The sequence below is a fragment of the Ambystoma mexicanum genome, chromosome 11 (genome assembly GCF_040938575.1).
Source record: "Ambystoma mexicanum isolate Mex_15411 chromosome 11, UKY_AmexF1_1, whole genome shotgun sequence".
NCBI classification, from domain to species: domain Eukaryota; kingdom Metazoa; phylum Chordata; class Amphibia; order Caudata; family Ambystomatidae; genus Ambystoma; species Ambystoma mexicanum.
In genome coordinates this window covers 571,916,415-571,940,986 of record NC_090934.1, presented here as the reverse complement: position 1 = coordinate 571,940,986, position 24,572 = coordinate 571,916,415, and the positions used below count along the sequence as shown (strand labels likewise).

The 24,572-nt window shown below is 45.7% G+C and overlaps 1 protein-coding gene across 9 annotated transcripts in view; it reads right to left on the bottom strand.

The window, feature by feature from the left end:
• SHANK2 (SH3 and multiple ankyrin repeat domains 2) overlaps window positions 1-24,572 on the bottom strand; it is a 4,166,579-nt gene that overhangs the window by 152,008 nt on the left and 3,989,999 nt on the right. For 7 of the 9 annotated variants that reach the window (XM_069623409.1, XM_069623408.1, XM_069623412.1 and 4 more), the window contains 4 exons: window positions 24,168-24,298; window positions 22,586-22,697; window positions 17,227-17,247; window positions 10,614-13,095 (listed from right to left, as the gene is read on the bottom strand). In XM_069623409.1, coding sequence (XP_069479510.1) covers window positions 10,614-13,095; window positions 17,227-17,247; window positions 22,586-22,697; window positions 24,168-24,298 — 2,746 coding nt within the window. The remainder of the gene's footprint in view (window positions 1-10,613; window positions 13,096-17,226; window positions 17,248-22,585; window positions 22,698-24,167; window positions 24,299-24,572) is intronic. The other 2 variants (XM_069623411.1, XM_069623413.1) reach the window with 1 other exon arrangement.

Below are 24,572 nucleotides of genomic sequence, written 5' to 3'. Positions count from 1 at the left end.
GCGCCTGGCTGCCTGCACCTGGGCTGTTGTCCACTGCTGCCTCTAGGAGATCGGCGGAAATGTCCCCAGCAAAAGAGAAAAACAAGTCCCCCATTATGGGTTCCTTTGCCGCTACCAAAGCAAAGTAACACCCTCAACCTGACAGTGGGTCTAGAATGGCACGGGATGCCCCAAAGGATGACGGCAAAGATAAACAGATACTAGAGGCTATAGCTGCATTACGCTTGTTCATAGACATCAAAATAGGGGAAGTCAAGGAGGATATGAAGCTAATGAGGCAGGACATGCGCAACCTGTCGGAGCGAGTGACGGCCATTGAATCAGCATAGACAGATACAACGGATGCACTGAAAGACTTGCAGACCAGGGTGCAGGAGTTGGAAAGGAGAAACACTGTGCTTGAGTCAAGAGCTGAAGACGCAGAAGGGCGATCTAGATGCAACAATGTGCGTTTGCTGGGTATTCCAGAAGGAATGGAGGGATCCAACCCCACGAGCTTTGTGGAGATGCTATTGCAGCAAGAAATAGGTGTTGGTCAACTTTCGCAGGGATTCATGGAGGAGAGGGCCCATAGAGCACCGCAAAAAAGACCTCCCCCGGGATCCCACCCCCACCCGATGATAGCTAAAATCATGAATTTCCAGGACAGGAAAATCATACTACGGCACTCGAGAGAAGGTGGCGAAATAAGGAGGGACAACGCTAAAAATCGCCAGATACCCAGACTATACTCAAGCTGTCCAAAGGACAAGAAATTCCTTCGTCCCGATCAAAGCCAGACTGCGCCATTTGAATCTTAAATACATGCTGATGTGCCGGTCTAGCCTTGAGGTGCTTTACAGGGGTCGAGCAGCATTCCTGGAAACCCCGGCGGCTGCCACTATGTGACTGGAACATATTCTAGATAAGGGAGAAGAAACTGTAACGTAGCCGGCACCCATACACGCAGCAATGACGGAGCTGTTTACCACAATGAATGGATGGTGCAATTGAAATGTTGAACTTCAGATCCACAGCGCGATGCTGCCAAGTAACAGAATTTGTCCCGGACGGGGGCACTGCTGGGACACTTGGCCTGAGCTAACAGACGCGCCCTGCGAAAGGACTGGTGTCAACCCATTGCAGACACTACCTGACCTGTGCACGATGACCCGGATGGGCCGAGAAGGCATGGGGGCACCTGACCGTTGCCTGGAAGAAGCAACAGCTGGGCGCAGTTGGTTCAATTTGTTTTATTTTTGTTAAAAAAGTTACACAGTCTTCTTCACAGATGAAGACAAAATGTTCAGATGCACTGTAAGTGAGAAATGCTGAAAAAGAGGGAGGTTTGGGTGGGCTGCGAGGGCACGTCTGGGGGTGAGAAAACTGGAGCGGGCTTTGTATTGCATGCACTATCCTAAACCCTTCACTCCAATGAATGTAGCGGGGACTGCAAAGCCATATGGCAGTAACAGAGGGCAGTAGCGGGGGTGAATGGAGGGAGCTGGGCAGCTGGGAGCTAAGAGTGGGTGGAGAATAGAAACGGGTCCCGGTACGCTACTATGGCAGCTGACATAAAAGTACTGATATTGAATGTCAGAGGGATGGGTACTTATACGCGTAGGAACAGGATCAAATCCTTTCTAAAGAGAAAAAAATCTCCATTGCCCTGTTGCAGGAAACCCACCTCACTACAGATGGCAACAATAAAGTGATGGAGCGCTGGGGCGGACAAGGCTATGGAGCGGCATACTCTAAATACGCACGGGGAGTGTACACGTGGATTAGCGATACAGTGCCATTCTGACTACTAACCAAGGAGGCAGACGCAGAAGGGAGGTTTTTGATACTCAGAGGTAGCATAGAACAACAAGAGATTTGCATAGTTAACTCCTACCTCCCTAACAGTGGTACATCATCGTATCTGTCCAAACTGAGTGCAAAACTAGCTTCCTTTCTAAATTGCCTGTTTATCTGGGGGGAGACTTTAATTGTATCCGCGACCTCGCCCTTGACCGATCTAGCCCTCCGATGAAGGGGGCCACTCAACGAGGTAATGAGAAACCTAGATCTAGCGGAAGTATGGAGAGAGTTCCACCCAGAGGACAGAGAGACTTCTTACTTCTCATCTCCCCACGGGATATACACTAGAATAGACTATCTACTAATAGACAGGACACACCTACCCCAAGCAGTGTCATCACAATACCTGGGCAGATCAATATCTCATCACTCACCGTTGCTTATGGAATGGGGGTTGCGAGGCCTTAGGCTGCCCATACCAATATGGCCAATGCCGACAGCCGCATTGACCGATGGTGCCTTCAGAGAGGACATGCAGACCAGAATTGTGGAATACATTTAGATTAATGTTGGGAGTGTGAAGAGCTGGGATACAATCTGGGAAGCATTGAAGGTGGTGGTTAGGGGGGAAGGTCATCGCTAGAGCTGGGGGCATCACGAAGTTGCTCAGAAGTGAACTGGAGGAGGGCGAGGGGAGGGTCGGGTGATGGAGGCCTTGGCACACAGAACTTAAGAGGCAGAAGCAGAACTGGCAGCAGCGAGGGAAGACTGCCAGAATTCTTGGGCTAGACTGACCAAGTTCGATTATATCGCAAAAACCACCAGGGCGCACTCTGAGGGAGACAAATACAGTAGGTTATTGTCGTGGCTTTGCAAACGGGAGAATCCTAAACACTTGATCATGGAAATAAGAGACGAAGCTGGCTCTGTGCACACAACACAATCGTCAATTTATGAAGCCTTTAGTGAATTTTACTCCCGATTGTATCACCACGACACACAAATCACCACGACACACAAATACCCCAGGATGAAATTCTGGACACGCTGGAGCGCCCACCGGGAAATGTTAGACGTAGAATTAACAGCCGATGACATATGTGACGCGATTAAGTCACTATCCACCTGCAAGGCCCTGGGAAGCGATGGGTTACCCCCCTGCCCTGAGTTCTATAAGGCTTACTGCCCTGAACTTGCCTCCATTTTACACAAGGTCTTTAGGGAGGCATATGAAACTGGGGTGCTACCAAAGAGAATGAGAGAGACGCTAGGGATCCCAATACCCAAACCTGGGAAGCCCACAGATGAGTGTGGCTCGTATAGGCCTTTAGCGATGCTGAACTACGACATTAAGATTCTGACAACAGTACTGGCTAAACGACTGTCGAAAGTTATAGGGACCATAGTGCATGAGGATCAGACCGGGTTCATACCAGGCAGAATCACGGCAATAAACTTACGCAGGCTGCAACACATTATCGATCAAACAACGGACTCACAGGGACAATATGCTGTGGTTTCTCTGGACGCCATAAAGGTGTTTGATTCCATATACTGGGAATGGTGGATAGCCATTTTGAGGAAGTTTGGGTTGGGCGAATACTTCTCTGGGTGGATTAAGATACTTTTATGAAGCACCAACGGCAAGAGTAAAGACAGGCAGAACAGTTCCAGCACCGTGAGAAATCCTCTCTCTTGACAGCCCCTTACTACTCCTCCCTACTCTTTCGCTACTTTTATCTTGTTCCTAGTTCTCAGTAAATTGTTCTTTATACTGTTTTCGATTATTTGACTCATGTTCAGAATCCATGCTTCCATTGTATTCCTGTTGTAATGTAAAGCGCTTTGGCGTACAGCGATATATAAAATTAATAAATACAAATACAAATCCAACAGGGCACCAGACAGGCCTGTCTGTTGTCACCGATGCTCTACATCTTGGGATTGGAGCCCATAGCGATATACCTCAGGAAGCAATTCTTTGATGCAGGTATTAGGATAGGAGGGGTACACCAGGTTGTGTTCCTCTATGCAGACGATGTGCTGTTATATCTGCAGGACCCACACCATAATGTACCAACGATCCTGGAAGTGCTGAGGAACTATGCAAGGGTGTCAGGGATTTCCTTTAGCGGAGAAAAGTCTTGCATTTTCCTGCTGGCTGCGCTAATGGAAAAATCGGAGGGCGACTTGCCAGGGGTCGGGATTCGGTGGCAACTACAGTCATTCAGGTACCTGGGAGTCAATGTATTGCATACACCTGAAGTAACACACAAAGGGAACACAGCACTAGCGTTACAGGGACTCAGGAGGTCCATGAGATTCTGGTCCAAACTCCCGCTATCAGTGATGGGTAAGGTCGCCATTGTCAAGATGATAGTGCTGCCACGGTTTCTATACTTCTTCCAAAATGTCCACTGTGATGTTGCAGCCTCCTTTTTCAGGGTAATAGAAAGACTAATGCAGGAATTGTTTTGGGGTCCCAATAGGCACAAGCTGTCTCTGGCTACACATACATTACCGTACAAGGCGGTGGGGTCCAAGTACCGGATCTATTTAGTGGCAAAACTCTGCTTTGTGGCCAAGTGGTTAGCAGACAAGGCCTCCCCGGAGACAACATTGATAAAACAATTGGTGGTCCCTGTGCGCCCAAAAGAAATACTAGTGTTTGGGACAGGGCCCTAAAATTGTCAGAAAGCGAACACCCCTATTCACCAGAAATCCCCATCACGGCTGCGGTTTGTACAACCATAGCGGACCTGGCAACTGTTAGGCAGTGGGAAGGGTATGGCATTTACACCTGGGGGGGGGCACATACGAAGAGGGTGCTTGAATCCTTGAATGAGAAGGAGGGGCTACCTAATGGACAATTCCTATGGCACCAAAGAGTCAGCTAAGAGGAACCGGAAAGAATGGCCTGAAGAACCGGAGGCGGACTCGCTACTAGCATTACTATATGACTTAGATGATGGGTGAAAACCTGTGTCCAGGCTTTAGTTTACTGGCTGATAGACCAACCCCAAAAGCATTGCACTGAAACAAGGGTGGGAAGCAGACCTGAGTGCTGTCATCTCTAAGAAAGAATGGGCGAGAATGTTAGCATACCCCCGGGAAGTGTCAAGAAATGCCCGATTCAGGTTAATTCAACTAAATGTCTTGTACAGGAGCTACATGACTCCGAGCAGAATAGCCAAATTCAGTAAAGATGCAAACCTATGTTGCCCCTGGTGTGGATCGATAGGAGTGGGGATGATGCACATGTTCTGGGAATGTTTGAAGGTACAATGCTTCTGGGCTAAAATAGAGCAAGCCTGCAGAAAGGCAGGGGTGACGAGGTACGAATGGACACCCAAAGAATGTCTTCTAGGTGCCTACCCAAGAATCAGCAAACTCAGACACATAGTCAAATTTATGGATCTGGTGTGCGTGCTGGCCAAAAGGGCTATTGCAATGACATGAAAAAAAGCCAGGGGCCCACAATACTCCAGATGGCACAGCGAACTGGAACACTGGTCTACCGCTGAAACAAGGGTGTGGGGTGACAGGGTGGCTATGGCTGGAGATGAGGCGGGGCCGGCATATGAAGCCTGGAAGGCCCTGATCTGGGACATGTCCCACCCATCAGATGATAAACCCCCTTGAACATTCTGTGCCCACGCCTAAGATCCCCTGGACCACTGCGGAAGGGGCGACTGGAATGAGGGCACCCTAACAAGCACCCTTTGTCCCTGCACGACTTTTGCGTCGCCGTACATACCTAGACTACCTTAAACGGAACGATATGCACCCTGAGTGCGGAACTAGGGATGAAGACCATTTGTTTTGCTTTGTTCTTGTTGCAAAGTTACTTGTTGTTCTAACGCGATTCTAACTAAGATGGAAAACTGAGAAGTAAACTGTTGATGCACGTCATAAATGCCAATAAAAACATTTAAAAATAAATCAAGGTATGGATTCATCCATCTCCATCCCTTTGCACTCTGATCCCCGGGACAGTGCTCCATTGGTTTCTAGCTAAGATCAAATATATTAAAACCGATATACAATAAGTAGGACACAAACCTTTTCAGGCTTGCATCATTAAATTACCAAAGGTCAGTAGTTTCCTCAAGCATCCTTTCCTCCTTAATGGTGTTCAAGTGGTTCTGTTTGTCTGCTGACTTTTTCCCCTCAATGTCCGCTCCCGCCAAATCACACCCACCGAAATACATCTCCCCTAAACTCCCCCGCCGAATCTGCATTCACTAATTGCCCGATTATAGCTGCTTGCTATGTTATGACACCATGTGCATGTACTTTTCCCCTCCTGCACATTCCCCCTTGGCTGCTCCATAATGGAGCCCCTTCTCGGCTCTACTTTCCTCCAACTACTTCAAAACCCCATCCCCCCTGTCTATCTCTCAATTTGGGGTCGACACTCCATGCTCCGCTCCTTCACCCAGCCCGCCGCACCCTCCCATGTTCTCCTTATATCTTCTCAACGTGCTCCCTCTAAAGCTCCCCGATCCACAGCTGGAATGTGTGCAGGGTATACTGGACACCGGAAGCAGGCACTGCCTTCGAGGCCTCTGTCTTCGCTGTGCCCTGGATTCGGCGGGCTCGGATTTTGGGGGGCTAGGTGTGTGAGGCGGAGGGTGTTTTTCTCAAAGGGATACAGTGAATCCCTCTTCGAGCAAGGTGGGTAAACACATTCAAGCTTTTGCCAAATTCTTCCCATAAAGGTTAAGGCCCTCATAACTACATTCATGTATTCAAAACTGCAAAGTAGCACCGTAGCGCAGTTGGAGAGGACATTATGGGTAACATTCTCCTTCATTTCAATACCGGGACATGTGGGACAGACCCTTTTATATTAGAAATATATTGTTTTCCGCATAGTTCAAAACACCCAGAATACATTTGGCATGTTACATCACACTCAAAAACGCTGGGTAATTTTTTGTATTGATGCTGTGGAATTGGTACAACTTACACACGGGAGTGAGTGAGACTAACAACGATTCCCTCTTTAATTCAGATTTTTTTTAAAAAATGCCCGTAGCACTAATGTTGTCTAGTGAGGATATGTGTAATCGCCCGCTAGCATTTGATAGCAAAAAAAAATGATGCCCAGTTGACATTATAACTATTGGAATATTAACTTGGGGCTAATGTTCCATGAGAGCGTGACGTTCATGGAAGGCGTAAAAGCATTGAGTACGGCTCAAGGCTCATTAACGTTGCTCCCATCTTCACTCATTGATGAGGGGCAGGTCTGAACGCAACTTGCGTTTACGCTGCTCCCTTCCTCTCCGCCATACGAATACTCCAGCATTTGCACTTGCATGGATTTTCATTCCCGGGGTTCTGCCTTTTTACTTTAATGACGTTCTTTACCCCATGCAGTACAGGCTGTTTTTTAATGAAAAAATTAAAAAATAACAGAGGCGCTTGCATCATTGCTACCTTTATGAGGGCAGCGGAGTTCGCTTAATCATTTCAGTGCAGCTTTACTTCGAGATATATATTATTTCATAGAAGCAACAAGCATCATATAAATCACAATTTCAACAACTTAACTGGAGTATAATCAGGGATAAAAGCAAAAGTTAAAAGCCAGCCGATCATAAAACAACGACGCTCCATGTCAAACCGTCAAGGCTCAAGTACACACATTCATAATAATTAGAGTAATGTAAATGCTAACAACCGCATCAGACCCTTAATAACCTATTCGTTGGCATAATGAGGGTATCATCGCTGCAAGAGCCTCTTAGTTTTTCGTGTCGTGTTTTGGTTGGTTAGCACTGTATTCCTCCTTTTTTGACCCCAACAGTCTTCCTATTTGCACTTTGCTGAAAAGATCCCATGCGGTCTAGAATCATACTTTGGTAGTTACATTTGAAAAACAAGTGGTATTTAAAATTCCATCTATTTGTCACATAAGCATCATAATCACAATGAGGCACACAGTCACTTCAACTGAGCTTTAATAGGTGTCCAGGAAAACCAACTCACTTACATATATCCACGTATAGTGGATTTTAATCACAACCATGTAGAATTGTGTGGCAGCCTTCCACAATTGCCTTGCTCGTGCAGTAAAATTGCAAACCAGGCTTAAATCCAGCCCTGGCGCCAATCTACATTTTAAGGTACCTTCTATCAGTCTCCCTTCATTTCTCCTGAAGTGGACTTTATGGGCTTGTGGGCGTGTACAAGCTTGAATATACTTTGATGTTGAAGTACACACTCTACACAAAACAGTGCAAACAGTGCCACCTTTTTCCATTTCACGTTCGAACGCTGCCATTTCACATTGAACAATTCCTAAATTACTGATATTTGTGGCGATTTATTTTAAAATAGTTTAAAAGGGACCCCTTCAATCTGATGGCGGCCACCAAAGAGTTTCCCTCCACTACAAGTCACTAATGCCAGATAGTGGGGCCTTGGTTAGAACATGCCGATTTCATTACCTGTTATAACTGGTACTCAGCATTATGGCATGTGACTGCATGTCTGATGTGCTGCAAACAAATACTCCTCTACAAAATAGGTTGTTCCAGCAGAACAGGTCTATGAGACTCCATTGGACTAAAGACAAGATGCAGCCATTGAAACTTTGAGATACATAGAGCGAGTGGAAGTGAGGGATATCTCACCTTGGTCTGCAACCTGAACTCCGATGTTTTGAAGTACTGCTCCCTTCAACAGCAGCTAGCACAGTCAATGGTGGGGAACATCCCAAAGGTTTTAGACCCCCTCATCCAGTTCGTTTGAAAAGGCACCCAATGTTAACGGTGGCAAGTGACCTTAGTTCACGTACTGAGTTCAGAAGCTCTCTTTTCTGTGGGGTGTCTGTTCTTCTAATCTCGTTTGCTTTTTGTGATGCAGAATTTGTTTTCAATCGCAGGACTGGATGTTGAGTGGCTTTGAGAGCAGAGGGGTTGTTGTGTATCACCGTCTGCTCATGCTTTTGATTGAAATTAAACTGCATAGTTGGATATTTTGGATGGGATGTCATTATGGCTTCAGTTGCAAATTAACGGTTTTTAAATTGAATTCAAATCCGATATATTCGACATAAAGAACTTTCCAGGAAATCAATATACACACTTTTACACACTTTTTAAAAAAAATGTTGTAATATGGTTGCCTGCTCCTTCCCATCCTCTTGACCTGAGTTGAGATTGATTTGGTTTAGAGTGTATGGTACATCATAAAATAGTCACAGAAAATGTGACTTTAGTGCAGAGGTGTGCAACCTGTGGCTCTTCAGATATTTTGGAATACAAAGTCCCGGGAGGATAGCTCAGCGGCAACCTGCTCGCCTTGAAAGCAAGACAACACTGGGCGATACAGGTTCGATTCCCGGGTCCGCGCTTAGAAACCTCTGGGTGTTAAGCGCAATATAAATAACCTATCATATCATAACTCCCATGGTTCCTCACCATTGGCTTGCTGGCTTGGGCTGATGGGAGTGGCAGTCGAGTGCATTCAAAACATCTGCAGAAGTAAAGGTTGCAGACCCTGCTTTGTGTCTTATGCAGAGCACTGGAAATCATCGCCGAACCAAATGCTCTGTATATGCGTCTGTTGCTTCTGTAGGTACACGCGGATTCCCAATACATCAGAGATTTATTTTGCAGCTGAATTGCAGATAATCAAACCGTCTGTCATGCGAATTATTTGAGTCCATGTATGAACTCTCAGCAATTGCCAGTAGCAAGACCTATGCAGAGCACACGACGATCACTTTGAGAATGTATAACTAGAGGGAGCTCAATAGTGGCTAAAATGACCGTAGGGAGTGCCTGAGACAAGCCTATTGCACAGGCAGTGTCCTGTTCTGAGTGGATGCATCTCTGAAACCCATTTTTATTTTTTTATTTTATTTCTTTGTTTTTTTATAAACACGCTTAATACCCGAGTCTGGTTTCTAAGCGCGGATCCAGTTTTCAAACCTCTGTTGCTCTGCGTGGTCTTGCTTCCAAGCCCAGCACATTGCCCCTGTCCTATCCTCCATTCCCATCGCATTGCACTGGTGGACTCTTAGAGCACAGTCTCGCAACAAGGGCCTTGTGGGGGTAGGGATACAACAAATCTGTTCAGATCTCGGTTTTCTTAGAAGAAGAATAGCTGCTAGCAAAGATTGATACTGCTTCTAGACAGAGCACTTTAGGCATTCTGACCCTGATAAATGACCCACTTCAATTTTTCCATTCACACGTTTTCTTTCCCGTCATAACATTATTCCAACTCCAGTTGTTGTGTCTTTCAAAAAGTGCAAAGTTGCAGATACCTCTTGGGGGCATCACTGTTGAGTGGTGAAGCTGCTGCGCCACCTGCAGCTAGATCAGGCGATGGGATGCTTACTCTGAGCTTTTGGAAGCTACACACCTTTACAGAGCTATAGAACAAATAGGGGAGTGACTGGGAGAACTACCCATTCTGCAAAGCCAGGGTTAAACTTCCACATTGAATTTCCAATGACCCATATTTCACACTCAACCTAGGGCCTAAGAAACTCAAAACATGAAAACATAGACTATGGCATTCATTAACCCAATGTAATTGCTGCACGTTTAGCCCAAATCATGGCACAGGACCCTTCTCATGCAGCTGTGCACCTCTGCTGTCCAGCTGCAATCCGAGCTGTATAAAAGGATGCCATGCAGATATATTTAACGATGGATTTATCAGAGTCAGAACATCTGTGGCACGGGCCCACTTCTTGCCAATATGGACATCTCATTGTTGGAACATTCACAATTAATATTTAACTTAAAAACAATTCAATGAATCTCATGAAATGTCAAAATATTTTCGAGTGCTTAGATCATAATTACCTGGTGCTGAAGTTTGTAGATTTCATTCCAGGAGGCGAGTCCAACATCTCGCCAGGCTTTGTGGACTTTTCTCGGTTCATTTGCTGCAGTATGGAGTTCAATTCACTAATGACGTTCGCTTTAGGGCCTGAGAGTACTGGGCTTGTCAATTCGCTCGCGTCCCCCCATAGTTTTGAGGTCCTTTGCTGCAAAAGTTTGGGAGCACTGGGCGGTGCGAGAATTGGAGGTGGGGGTGGGGCAGGTGGCGGAATCACAAAACTATCATCATTTTCCTCTGAAAGGGGGTCCTTGTAAAGTGCATTGCTTTTGCTAACCACAGGCTTCATTTTTGGCTTGGGAGGTACTGGAGGCTTGTCCACCAGAAATGCTTGTCCATCTGCATAGACTGTGCAAGTATCCATGGCCTCGCCACCTTCAGAAGACAAGGTAGAAATGCTGGACACTGTTGAGATAGTGCTGGTTGTCTCCAAGTGGTGCTCACTACCACTCCGACTGTCCACCTCCTCAATCCCAGAGTCAGTAACACTATCAAAATGTTCAGGTGGCGGAAGAAAAGGGGCAGGCAAACAGTTTGAAAGGCTCATATGTTTCCGACCGTCTAAAGAGTCTGCTGCTAGGTTGGGGTGAAAGGAAGCAGAGGCCAGGGCCCCATTTCTCCTCTGCTTCAGCAGGTCCGCCAAAGTGGTAGGACCTGCGCCGGAGGGGTCTTCAACAATGTCAAAACTGTTGGCAAACTCCAGTGGAGGGGGTAATGGCTCTGTAAAAAGAAAATCCTCATCCACGTCAACTGACAGAAATGGAGGTGGGGGTATACGAAATGGCAAAATGACTGGCTCATCAACTGAGTTAATTGGCACAATAGATTTCGCATGAGGCGCAGGTGGATCTGGCGTAATGGCTCTTGGTAAGGAATCGTCCAGCTCGTTATTCCTTTCAGGAAATTTCGATGAAGTGTGTTCCTGGGTCAGGCCTTTCTCTCCGTCCTCATTTTCATTTGTGGAGTTCTCCTCCGGCTTTGCTGAATCCACTGTATGGACCATGAGCAGACCAGCTGTCTTCTGCTGTGAGGTATCTACAATGTTAATGAGCATGTTCTTCTTTTCTTCCGTTCGTTTGTCCTCCTTGTTGATGTCCGGCTCGTGCTTATTTTCTGTTTGCTGCCTCCGCAGCTGACCGCGAGGGTTTGGCCTGCTCGCCGCTGTAGTCACAGGAAAGGTGGCTTCTACATTCGATCTCATTTTTGTATCAATGAAGAGGGGCTTATTGAGATCAGCCATGGGGACATCCTCCTTGTTAGGAATCTCCTCTGTTTGCTCATTGATGGCCCTGTCCCTTGCTGCTAGAGCAAGAGCTAGGGGTGAATTTGGATCAAGGGCTTTGCCAGTGACTGGGTGGACGTAGTTTCCTGAATTGGTGATATTGATGCTCTTTGGTGCTAAACCGTTGTTTTCGGGGCTTTTTGTTTTGAGCGAAGAATTTAATGTCCTTGTGTGAGCAAGGTCAAGGGCATTGTTGGATACATTACCATTGGAGTTATTTGAAGTCACCCTACTTACAACTAATGAACATGGCGTCATGAGATGCCTGAAACTTTCATCTTTACTGAACATTCCTTCATCAATAGATTTTGAGTGCCTTAGGCGCGGGCTTGGTGTCGGGCAGACATCTTCATCACCCAAGTCTGTGGAAAGGAAAGCGGGTGAGTTTCTCCTGGCCTCCAATCTCTTTTCTCTGTCTCGGACAGCTCCAGCAATGGCAGCCGCAAACGGACTGCTGGTGTTCATGTTGTCATCCGGCCTAAGTTGACCTGGCTGCTCCGTAGACTGCAGATCAATTTCCATGCTGCTTCCTTGGCTGCTTTTCCCGCTGCTGCTGGTGGAGGGTTCCTTTACTATGATTGTTGGGATTGGAATGGAGCAGGTCTTCTCTGGGCTGTCCTCGACATTGGATTGTTTCACAAGCATTCCCTTCCGCCTTGCTGGCTTCGCTGGAACATAGACAGCTTTGTTTGCCATCTTACCAACTTCTGAATAAGGGTTTTCTGGCATATGGCTCCTCTTGTTTCGGAGGTTTGGCTGGGGTGAGGAATTCCTACTGTACAAATCCTCACAGTCCAAAGAATATCGATCGGATTCATGTCTGTAATACATTCCTTTGCCTCTTATCAGAGTGCCCATGTGATCAGATCGGACAACAGAAGAGGAAGCTTTGGCTGTCGAGTTCTGATTGAAGGCCGGTTTTATGGTTCCATACCCTCTTGATGTCGGTGACTTGGGAGAATTGTACGGTGAAGGGGATGGAGAGGGCGAAGGAGATGGTGAAGGGGAAGGGGTAAGCGAGGGTGATGGTACTGGAGGGGGAGGAGAAGGAGGCATTGTTGCTGGTGGAGGAGGAATGTCTTCAGAGGTATCAGGCATGGATAAACTTCTAGTGAATTTCAGCATGGGAGGTGCTAAGAACTGCCTTTCTTCCTCAGTTATCCCTGGAAAAGATGTGGACAATTGGTTAATTTGGACAATCTCACAATTCAAAATATGTTTGCATATATGTGTGATGCCTTGAAGTAAAGACAAATAGCCACCTTAGAGAACACATTTGCATGCTTTGAAATACATTGTTGACTGGCCCATAGTTACAATCGTTCAGAGGTGGAATGGATGAAAAGTCTCTAATGCGTGTATTGAAGCAGAAGAAATGATAACGTTCTTCACTGCGAGAAGGCCACTTGGCCATACCAGCTATCACAGAGGAGGCTAGTTAGGAGTTTTGACACTCAAAGCAACATCCAATTCAATGTTTTCTTGAGCATGTAGGAAAACTCACGGAGACGAACACACTGTAAATCAGATTCAGAATCCAAAGTTAAAAGAGGAGTGGCATTTAAGTCATCATGTGCTGGGCAAAACAAGATGGACAATGTTTGAGGGGGATTAATAACTTTTATCAAAAAGATAATGTAAGAGCTAGAAAAAGATTGTCCTTGATCTACCCCTTTTCATTTATCAAAGATCAAAACCTCTCTGCTCTCCTATCGCAGAGGGTAATTTACATGAATTGTCAGAGCTTAAGATAGAGCCCTAATTGTGGTCCTTACGACATAATGATGGGCTGTCATTGCGGAGTGCGGTCTTTCTACTTTTTAGAACATTACGTAACTGTAACAAAGTTCACCCATCCCTCACCCCTCTGGGATCGTCTCACTTGAATTGGCAGGGGAACCTTGCGTCTTTTACGAAAGGCCGCCGTCTAGCTGAGAGTGTAGACATTGGCCTCGCCTGGTCTAGTGTCGGGCAGTTATGTACAGCACGCATGAAATGGTGTGGAATCCACAGGCCTGCTAAGACGTGTAACCTTGCAGTATGCATGTGCTTGGATGTCAGAACTCAACCAATGCTCAGTAGTGGCACCCAGCGTAGAAAGCGAGAGAAGACCACCTCCAGAAAGAAAGACTAATATTAAATATAGCCAAACAGAGCCCCACGGCCTCGCTGAATGTGCCAGGCACTGCAAATCATGTGACCTTTTCAGGGGAGCACATTTTCTGCAATTCAAATGGTACCAACCAATGAAAGACTTGAAAGATGACATTCATTATGAATATAGGGGCTGGCAGAAATGGCGCAGAACTATCCTTTATTGCATTGAAGAGTATTCTAAACATCTTCAAATGCAATTTATTTAGGGGTTTGAGAACTACTGGTCTCTACCAGTGACTGACACTGGTCATGCACAGCACTGACTGGCTGCTCAATTTGGACCAATGCTGGGCCTCTTCTTGGCAGTAGCGGAAGCTTAGGTTTGTAAGTAAAGTTTAGTAAGAACTGCATTGATGGGTGAATTATGACAGAGCACTTCCAATGCGTGAAGGCTGACCCAGCGTTGGAAATTCCCGCCTTGCGTCAGGTGAACGGCAAGATGTTCCAACCAGAGGAGCGTGAGGGCGGTAGGAAAGATGCATAGGTGGGCAGGCGCGGCCGGAGCTTTAGCACAGTTAGGGGGAGGGGTCCAAAAACAGGACAAAGAGACAAGCGGCGTAAGAACTAAAAAAAGAACAGTATTGAGAAGAAAGGACTGAACGGATGGGTCGCTTATTATGTAAAGGGCTGGTCAGCGCCTGATAGGGTAGAACTTGCGGGCACCCCCTGCATCTTTCTTGCTTAATGTGCAAGCAGAGCAATGTACAGCATCAACACTGGCGGCATCACACTGGTCGCATTGCAATGACCTCGAGCACAATTGGTCTCCTGGTACCGACCCAGAGTTATATGTGAACTGGCCATATGGAAATTGTATGATTTACCACTGCCTCTGAAAGTCTGGTTGCCCCAAGGAACGTTCTGCCATGCGCCAGGCTTAGATGCCTTAGCTTGCCCCGCCCCAGCCGCACCCAGGTTTCTGTGAGCCATTCCTGGGAAATCAAGGTTTGACCCAAACGGCTACCTTTTCTCTTGCCTTCCCTTGCCCAATTAGTGGCCCATGGGACTTTGGAAAGACTCAAAGGGTCATTAAACCCCTTAAGAAAACCTCTGGAACAGCAGCATTCAAAACTCACCAACAACTCTACTTTGCTTGTGTGGTCTAGTCTTGACATTGCTTGCTTGCCATTGCGACTCAAGACTGGAGTAGTGGAGGGAAGGTAACCCGAGAGATTGCTACAAACAAAGCGGCTTCAACCCGCCTCTAACCCAGAGCAGCTGATAAACGGGGGAAAGACGTGTGAACTCATGTGCCATTAAACTGGCATGGATTGCAATGTCACAAAGCTGCAATTGACGGCGAGTCAACCAAAGTGCAGGTCATCCCGTGCAGTTTATTTTCAAAACTGCTTCATAACTGCACAATGGGCTGCTTTTTAAACAATGGCGGCCTTTTCTGCTCGTCCCATTAAAGCAGCTTCGAGTGCAGCAGATTCCCATGTTAATCTATTTTGTACCTTGCCTGTGATGCCACTGACTCCCAGAGCATGTGCACAAACTCCATGCATTGTGAGAGCCCTGTAAATGAATGCACCCACGTCTTGCCCTATGAGCCGCTTCTTTTCTCTCCATCAAAATGTCTGCAGGGTGCGATTCAACACGCAGAACCACGTCTACTGTTAGTTAAGTACAAGGGGCCGGTGCCAGCGGCAAGATCCTACCCGAATGTCTACAGGGCTTAGCCAAAGTGTTGAAGCCGCTCTCTATTTGGGGTCTAACTATATATTGGTGTTATCGCTGACCTCTACCCTTAATTACCCAACCATGTGAGAAGTCCTGACAACCAATAACAGCTAAACTGGTTTGTTCTATGGGCTGTAGGCCATGCGGGGTGGCCAATAAGATGTTCGCTCCCTCTGCTACAGCAGAGGAGCATTTCTGTTTGCCTGTATGACTTCCCTCACCCATAAGGGCAGTCCAGCTCCAATGTCAGGCCGGTGTCTTTTCTGCAACCACAGGCATGTATTTCGGCCTCTGGGGTACCATCAGTCAGTGACAACTATCACTCTAGGCACAGAGAACAAGGGGTCAACTACCTTCAATGAATGTCTGCAGGGGTAAGCCACAATGTTGAAGCCATTCTGTATGTTGGCTAACTAGTCCATTCTGGCAGAGAAGAACCTCCAACAAGAGCCAAATACTTGCTTGCTCTATGTCCTTAGCTGTCCTACTTAAATGTTTACTGCAAGGTACCACATGGGTGCATCTGCCGCCAGAGCTCAAGTCGAGGGCACATGCAGGTGGACGGAGTACCCCCACTTTTTTCAGAGGACACCTTGATAAATTGGTATGTTAATGAGTCCCCCCACTTATTTTTTTTAGGACTTGACCACTGTCTGCCGCTCGTCAATGAATGCGAGCTGCCGTTGTGTTCTTTATTGGTCCATAAAATAAGTGTCAGGCAACACTTAAAATACGCATCCATTGACACAAGTTTAGTCTGCTTCCTCCACAAGCTTGTAACCACCCATGAAAAGGTTACAGGAAGTTTACTCACCTACACTGGAGGTGAGAAGCAGTCACTCACACTCAGAAAATGCTCCCATGAAAATTGTGTTTTATTCCAATAAAACCAAACTCTCACCAGTGGGTGGATGACATAGTACAACACTCAAAGAAACCTAACGCACACATAATCCCATTGCTCCATCTATTTGGGAGTGTATACTTTTGTAATCTCGTGGTTTCTATAATCTGAGTCACCCAGCCCCACCGATGATATCCCCTGCGCAGTGTGCATGCCAAATTTGAAAGCATCTTTTTCTTTAAAGGGCTGTTAGAAAAAAGCAAACATTCCCAGAATTGCAGCTGCAGAAATATGAGAAAGCACACTTTATAACACGCGCTTCCTCTTAATCACCCAAAGCAACACAAGCATGCACAATCGTTTGATTAATTAGCAAAGCACTGATGCAGTCCGGTACTCCTCACAAGGGGATTTTAGAAGGGATTACACAGACATGTCAATAAACAGGCACAAAGGCACTTACTTAGAAGTCTAATGCAGTCACAACAATGCCTATGCACGGCAGCGACATTATGTTATGCTGTTATGCGCGGAATACCAAGCATGCAAATAAGAGAGCAAACACAATCAATGGGTAATTACATTTCCTAAAATATGCTAAGCTACTAACCTGACAAAGTGATTCTGCTGTCTGGCAGAAGGAAACCATTTGTTAATCAGGCAGGGTACAATTTTCCAACAGGGCCGCCTTGTTACAAGGCTGCCAACTATTATTTTTTATTTTTTAACAAACTGCATTTTTGATTTTTTAAACACTGCAAGTCATTTAAAATTGACTGTGTGGCAAACCCCTTCACTGCTACTGTAGGTTTTGGCAAACACCAATGGATTTTTAATTAATGGCTAGCACCACAATTTCAAGCTGTTACCAAGAAAAATATATGCTTTTGTTTGGCAATTTATAATTTGGCACTTTTCTTCTGAAAGCACCTATACCTTCCCATTAAAGTGAACCGTCTCTCGCATCCGCACTACCCAGCAGTAAAGGGATGTTTGCACACCAAACAAAACAAACTTGCATTTTACAACAAATAAGCTTTTAACATTTAGTGCTCGAAAATGGCTTTGTTGAGGCTACAGATGAAACAGAAGCTCAAAAAAGAATGAAAGACAATATTATCATTGTTTTCATAATTTTCTTTCATTTCATTTTTGCCAAAGGAAGCCATATTGAAGCAGATAATGATTTCACTTGTAACCGAGCTATTTTATTCCGGTACAAAGTGGTCTCTCTGAAGGCTTTCCAACAACAAAAAGTATAGAGACATCAAACAGCAGCAATGGGCCAGATACATGTAGGCAGAGCTTTCAGTTAAAACATTACTGTGAACAAAACAAACCTGATCATTTTCACAGGAAAGTTAAACTGGGGGGCCTGCCTTACAGGAACTTTGTGCCAGTACAAGGCCGCTGCGCACAGTATTTGCACCATGGCAACAGGGGTGTGGCTAGGTCTGGAAAAGATCCAGGGGTACTCTAATGTCCGGACTGTCAGAACTCGGGGCTAGCCCCTGAATTTCTATCTGTGTCTACAACCAAAAGACCCGGGCCCATAGCACCCTCAGTCCCCACCTAGCAATGCCTCTGCGTGGCAAGAACTGACTTTGTGAAAGAACACACTTCTCTATACAGGTGGCCCACAAAGTTGCAGTTGCACTGGTGCAAAGTTTCTGTAATATGGCGCCTGTGATGGGATTGCTTTTCAGCTGTTTTATCACTGTTGGCCGAAAACATTTGTTCATACAGGTATGAGAAATAATTCTGCATGTTGTAGGCGCTGAAATCCTTTTTACAATGAGAAGGTGACAACGAGGAGGATTTGTGGAAGAGACTGCACAGGGACTTTAAATTCACTGAAAAACTAACGCAGAACCAGAAATCCCTGCACTCGTTTTTGACAGAATGTCTCCCTTTGTCAAGTTTTATGAAGACCGTTTTTTCCCTAAAATTATGGACAGAGATTTCACAATCTGCCTTTTTAACATCTGATTCTGGTACGCTGTGACATTTTAGCCCGAGTTATGGATGTTTTCGCTACAATAGGAGCGAGCCATTGTTCTGACAACATTTAACACACATGCAAGTAACCTCCATAAATAACAATTAGAGAAACGCCTCACTCTCTGGAACATAATACCTGTCCTTGTTGCCTGGAGGCCAACACTCAATAAATACCATTTTGCTATCGCTGACTTTGCAAACTCGCTTCCCTGGTCTCTTCCACATTCTGTCCGATTCATTTCAATTCTATGATTTGAGATGTGCTAACAGACCTTCCAAATCATGAAGTGTGTCCTAATATCCTTATAGTGGCGCGGACACTCCATTCCATGTGTGGCCTCTTCAGCCGGGCCTGGCTTTTGGATCAACACCACTTTGCTCGCCAGGCCTTGTGGACCCATATTTGCAATGTAACAATAGAAAGGATAGATCCCAGAATGCAATGCGCCGTTGGCTAAATGCCAGGCCTGCTCACACATATAACATGACGCCAATTGCAGCTATGTTGTTAAACTCTGCTTCTTCTGTTGTAACTGCTAACTGAAGAGGTGCTGTGTGCCGCCTCAAACGACAAAGCTAAATATACAATCCAAATAACCCCATCATTGGCATCAGCGCCTACAACACACAGAACCAACAATCAAATGGAGCCCCATTTAGGAGGGACACAGAAAAGTGATATGCACCGGCTTTGGGGTGCTGGATCTCCCACATGGTTTGCCTGCATGTACCAGCAGATTGGATGGGAAGTACATGCGCTTGGTGCACTTCATGCACACCACCAACCATCTGTGTATATTTGGGCCTGCTGTGTTAGAAAAGACATGGTTGCTTCCAATTTTCAATAGAAATGGACGAAGAGAAAACTGTTTGATTGCCTTTATGATAACTCGAGCCACTTTGGATGTAACTTTGATTGGTTGAACAGCATCTGGATTGAGGTGAATATTTTTCTTGGGTTGGATCTGCCACTTGGGCCAAGGATCCCAGGTGCTCCCTCATCCCCAATACATTTGCTGGATGCACAGGGAGTGAAACGCCTATGGGGCTTCAATGATCAGACACATGCCTCATCATCTGTTTAACGCACAGCATTCACGGAGTAGACCTTAGCTTGGGAACATGGCCAGCCCCAAAGGTTGACAGCCAGCATCTGGGGCACGCACAAGACAATGCCAATGCATGGTGTATGGAAACAACTTATGCTTGAACTTCAGGACGCAGGCTAGAGGGGTTGGGGTGGGGCGTGTGTGAAAACCGATATGCAAGGTCTGAAAATTGGGTGGGATCGAAAAGAAGGCGTTATCGTTCATGGCATCTTCCTTCGGTGTTAAATGCACAAACCAATTACTCAGTAGTGGTGGCATAAGGGCAGTGGGAAACTACAGTAGTTAATAGCTTTTAAAATACCTGGGCGAAATGCTGGAGAGTCAGAGTGGGCGAAAGCCAGTGCTGGCATTAAGTCAACAGTTGTTGCATTTTACAGAGAAGTGGGCAATCCGAATTGACCTGTTGGTCCTTCTCTGCTGCCAGGTTCTATTTATTTATGAGTGAAAGCTTATACGTGGGACATGTCCCGGAGATGGACCTCAACAACAAGGAGCTGTGATCAAAAAGAATGGGGATCGGAGTCATTGGAATAGTCATGTGGGTCAACAGAATGAAGAGAAGGGTCAACCAAACGAGCATCTTGGTCAAGACAATGAAGATGCGGGGATGCGACCCAATACAAAAGACATGTGATCAAAAAGAAATGAGAATTGGGTCGATATGTTGGTGATGTACATCAACAGATCAGAATGAGGGCTAATCACATCAAGATGTGGGTTAAAAGAATGAAGAGATAGGTCATTACAATGGAAATCAGGTGAAATTAATGGAGTTATGGGTAAATGGAACAGAGATGATGGCCAAAAGAACAAATATATGAGTCAATAGGATATATATGAGGTTAGGACATTAGCAATGGGTCTGGTACAGCTCGCAGGAGGCCAACGCGTTGCAGCCATTTCCTGCAATTTTTGCAAGATTTGCATGGGGGTGCTAGCCCCCCCATCCCTTCCCCAACTTCCAATTTTAAAAAAAAATGCAATGAATAGGAAACCAGTTAGGGCACTAGAATACGAGGATCACTGCGCTAATCGGGTAAGTCTACATACCAGGCTGCGTGTGTGAGGGTTTTGATGGGGTGGTGCCCCTCCGTCTCAGGTAAGGTTTCATCATAACTACAGGTGCGAACTCTTGTCACATGCTCTGGATAATTGTGTTTTGAAAAAGCAATAGAAAGGCTGTGATATTCCAAAACATAGGTCTGGATGGTTTTATGAAAAGAGCTATACAATGTCTGTGATAATTCAAAACACTGGGCCGGTTGATTTTAAACAAATATATGTGTTCTTATAGCCGACACGTGTTTCGACCCTCCTGGGTCATTATCAAGGCTAAGGTGAAGATACATGTGGAGATAGTATATGAAAAGATTGTTCACCCGAACAGTGTGTTTCAAGGGAATATGATGGGGATGGAGATACGGCAAGAACAACAGAGACAAAACGAGCAGTGTCAACTGTAGCGGAGAATAGACATGCGGTCAGCACACTGGACATAGGGTCAGAAGAGTGAGGAGTTGGTCGGTCGGATGGGGATATGGCAAGAAGAACAGAGATGGAATCAAAAGTACAGGCAAGGTAAGGCATGAAAGTGAAATGAACCTTAATACAAAATAGTTGACTTATTGGAGCTGGAATCAAGGCCAAGCAGTGAAAATCTGACATGCCTAGTAGGTGCAATGAAATACATTAAACAATAGGTTTGGAATTTCGCTCAGGAAATCAAGCAGTGGCCCTACTTTAATCATAATCTTCGTCTTTGCCAAAGTAAAGGTAATTGCCCAAGTGTAATACACGACCAATTTGGTGCCTGAGTTTATCTAAAAGTGCAACAGCTGCTTTTGTTGCAATTATTTTACTATTATTATTTGTGACTATTGCCGTATGAGGCAAAGTGCATTACTCCTAGTGGCAATCCACAGAGCTCACATACATGTATTCCTAGTTCTTAGGGAGTACCTTGACTGATACAAAGGTGTTGCCGGAATATAGAAATACTATGCTTCCGGGGTGGGGGGGTGAAGCGCATCCATCATTTGGCTGCAAGGAATAGTAGTGCTTGGCCACAGGGATCATTGCCTCACCAGCTGACACCATGCATGCTTCCACGGTGGCCATGTGTGAGAGGTCCAGCCATGTTAGGCCAAAAATAACCCATGCCATTTGCTTGGGACTGCAAAAGCTGCAGGAATCTGATATGATACAAGTCATTTATAACGCGTCCATACACATGGCGCGATTCTGCAGGTGGGCAAAACTCCAACTTTAAATCGAGGGAGTTCTGCAAGAGAAGATATAGCATGGAGTAAGGGTACTCTGTAACCATCATGAGTTAGCAGAAGGGTAAAGGTCTTCTAGGAGCTATGCTGCATATAAAGCAGGGTGCAATGGTCGAGAGCTTGATAGAGGTATAGAACTTCCATTTTGTGGCAAAGCGGGTCCAAAGGCCCTATTTTGGAGAGCATTGATGTACAGATCTGTATACAAACTTTTTTGTAAGGGTTAATCTGATGAGAAGGATTGAAAGCGAGCACGTGTTTTTCGGTGCTTTACTTTCCCTCCTGCTCCAAAACAAAGGCATTTGGCACAGACAACTGAAGAAGTGCTGGGTGCAATTTTCTCAATAGACCACAGAGTTCTCGGAGTCCAAACAAGTCATCAAGTTATGTTCAAAGTGGAGCGTATAGAGAGCAATCATTTCTTGTGAAAATGCATTAGTCCTAAAACACGCCATGACACTCGATATTTTGCAAGCAATGCGTCACGGCCACGCACATCACTGATTAGACTTTGGAACAGCAGCCATTATACTAGAAGCAAAGCGCGCATGCAAAACTCACAGATAAAATGGCGTCTTACCTATGGATTTCTGTCGTCTCATGGTGCCCCGGGGTATGCCTAGAAAAGGACCTTGAGGACTTCCCGGGACCGTGGGCGGCATCACGGGAATACCCTGTCTATCATACATTGACTAAAAAGAAGGGGACACAAAATAAGCAGGAGGAAGTTCGCATTTCCATACATTTTAAAGTGCACCACATATTCACAAATGGGATGTTTTTTTCCTCAAAATAAGACACAAAAATCTTGCTTGAAACCAGCAAAGGGGGGTTACACAATCTGGTAGAAGAACATTTCAGCAATGTTGTAAGTGGAACAGCCCCGATTTCTATTACTTACAATTCTACCCCTCAAAAAGAGCTAGAAACACTTTTTTTCCTTGTTGACATATTACAATGAGGGCCCCATTTGGGTGTATGGAACGTACCATTTTAGTGCAGGGGCAGCACTGCCAACACTAATCTAATCAAGGGGGCTGGTCAAAGGATCCTTTGTACTGAGGCACAGCACTCCGAAATTCTGCTATTTTGGTTAAAGGTGACCTGTATATTTTCAAAAATTGGTAATCTAAAAAAAGGTGCAGCCTCTATGACATTTTCAGATCCTGATTTTCTGGGAATCGGGGCCAATGCCAAACCATCCTTGAACAGCTACCCTGAATCTGAATAGACCACGCGTTCCCGGTGGCACTGGAAAATACCACATTGAAAGGGACACTGGGCCTCAAAAAGAATTTCAGTAAATTACTAACAAACTTGTTTACCGTTACCGCCCCTCGGGTCCTACGGATTTACTGTGGGATTAAGAGTGATGGTAAACCAGTGTCAAACCCCACATTTGGAGTCAACCAGACTCCATCGGGATTTCGACAGATTTACCTTGATTTCTGGAGGTCAAGTGGAGGATCACATTTATAGATATGACTAAACTTTGGGAAGCCAAATGGGTGCAGACTGAAAATATGCTAGCAATTCAAAGATCCGCAAAATCAACACATACTGCCTCCACCCACTTCATGGTAAGAAAAAGAGGACTGTTGATATGCACTACGGCTTGCCCAGGCTCCATCTTTACAGCACCTGTAATGAGGTTAGCCGTCACCTTGTCGATAGTCATTCCTCTTTGCTCATGTCCCCGGATCCAACTTACAGTTAGACACAGTGGGTGGCTGTAGACGCTGTCGTCATAGGACATACCGTGTGTTCGGTACAGGAAACCTTGCTGCATCTAACTTTTAATCAACCCATGAGCCTACTTAAGGGGTCGATGAGCAGAGTCCAAATGTAACCTTTACTACAATACAGCACACATGTAAACATACATTTTAAATATGTCCTTATATATCGAACACGCACAATTCCTTAAATTCTTCGGTAAAATCACATGAAACCGAATGTAGGACTTTTAAGATGAGGAAATAGACATGGTTTGCTTGTATATTAGGTGAGGTCATTGTCAGACTAGAGGATGTTGATGGCATCTTCTTCTGTCAACTACCAGCTCTCGGTGGGCAATTTTCATGCTCTCTAGGTGCGCTTCATGGAGTGCCCCAGGATGTCACCGCGGCTCGCTTAAGGCCCGCGGGCAGCTGCATACTCACGTTCATTTCTGTAGTTGAAGGGAAACATCTACTGGTAGGGCGCTGCTTCATGGTGGCCACCCTGGAGTCCACAGTCACATTTTCCAAAGGCTTTAAGGGCTTGGAAACGGGCGTAACTTCATCTGTTTTGTCTGCAATGCAACAAAGAGGCGCGTCAGTGATTGCGATTCGCCGCATGCGTATCTGAGAGTGACGGCGGGAGCAAAGAATGGTCAATGGATCAAGAATGCCAAAGCAATATTGTAGGTGGTGTTCAGTGCAGGGCAAGGCTTGAGCAGGGCATCGAGGGGCAGGCAAGCAGAGCTTTTGCTGATGCTTTTGCATACCATGCATGCTTGAAGTGTTACACTTGCATGCAGTTTAGGTTTACTTAGTTTCACTCGAAAAACAATCCTCCGCTTCCAA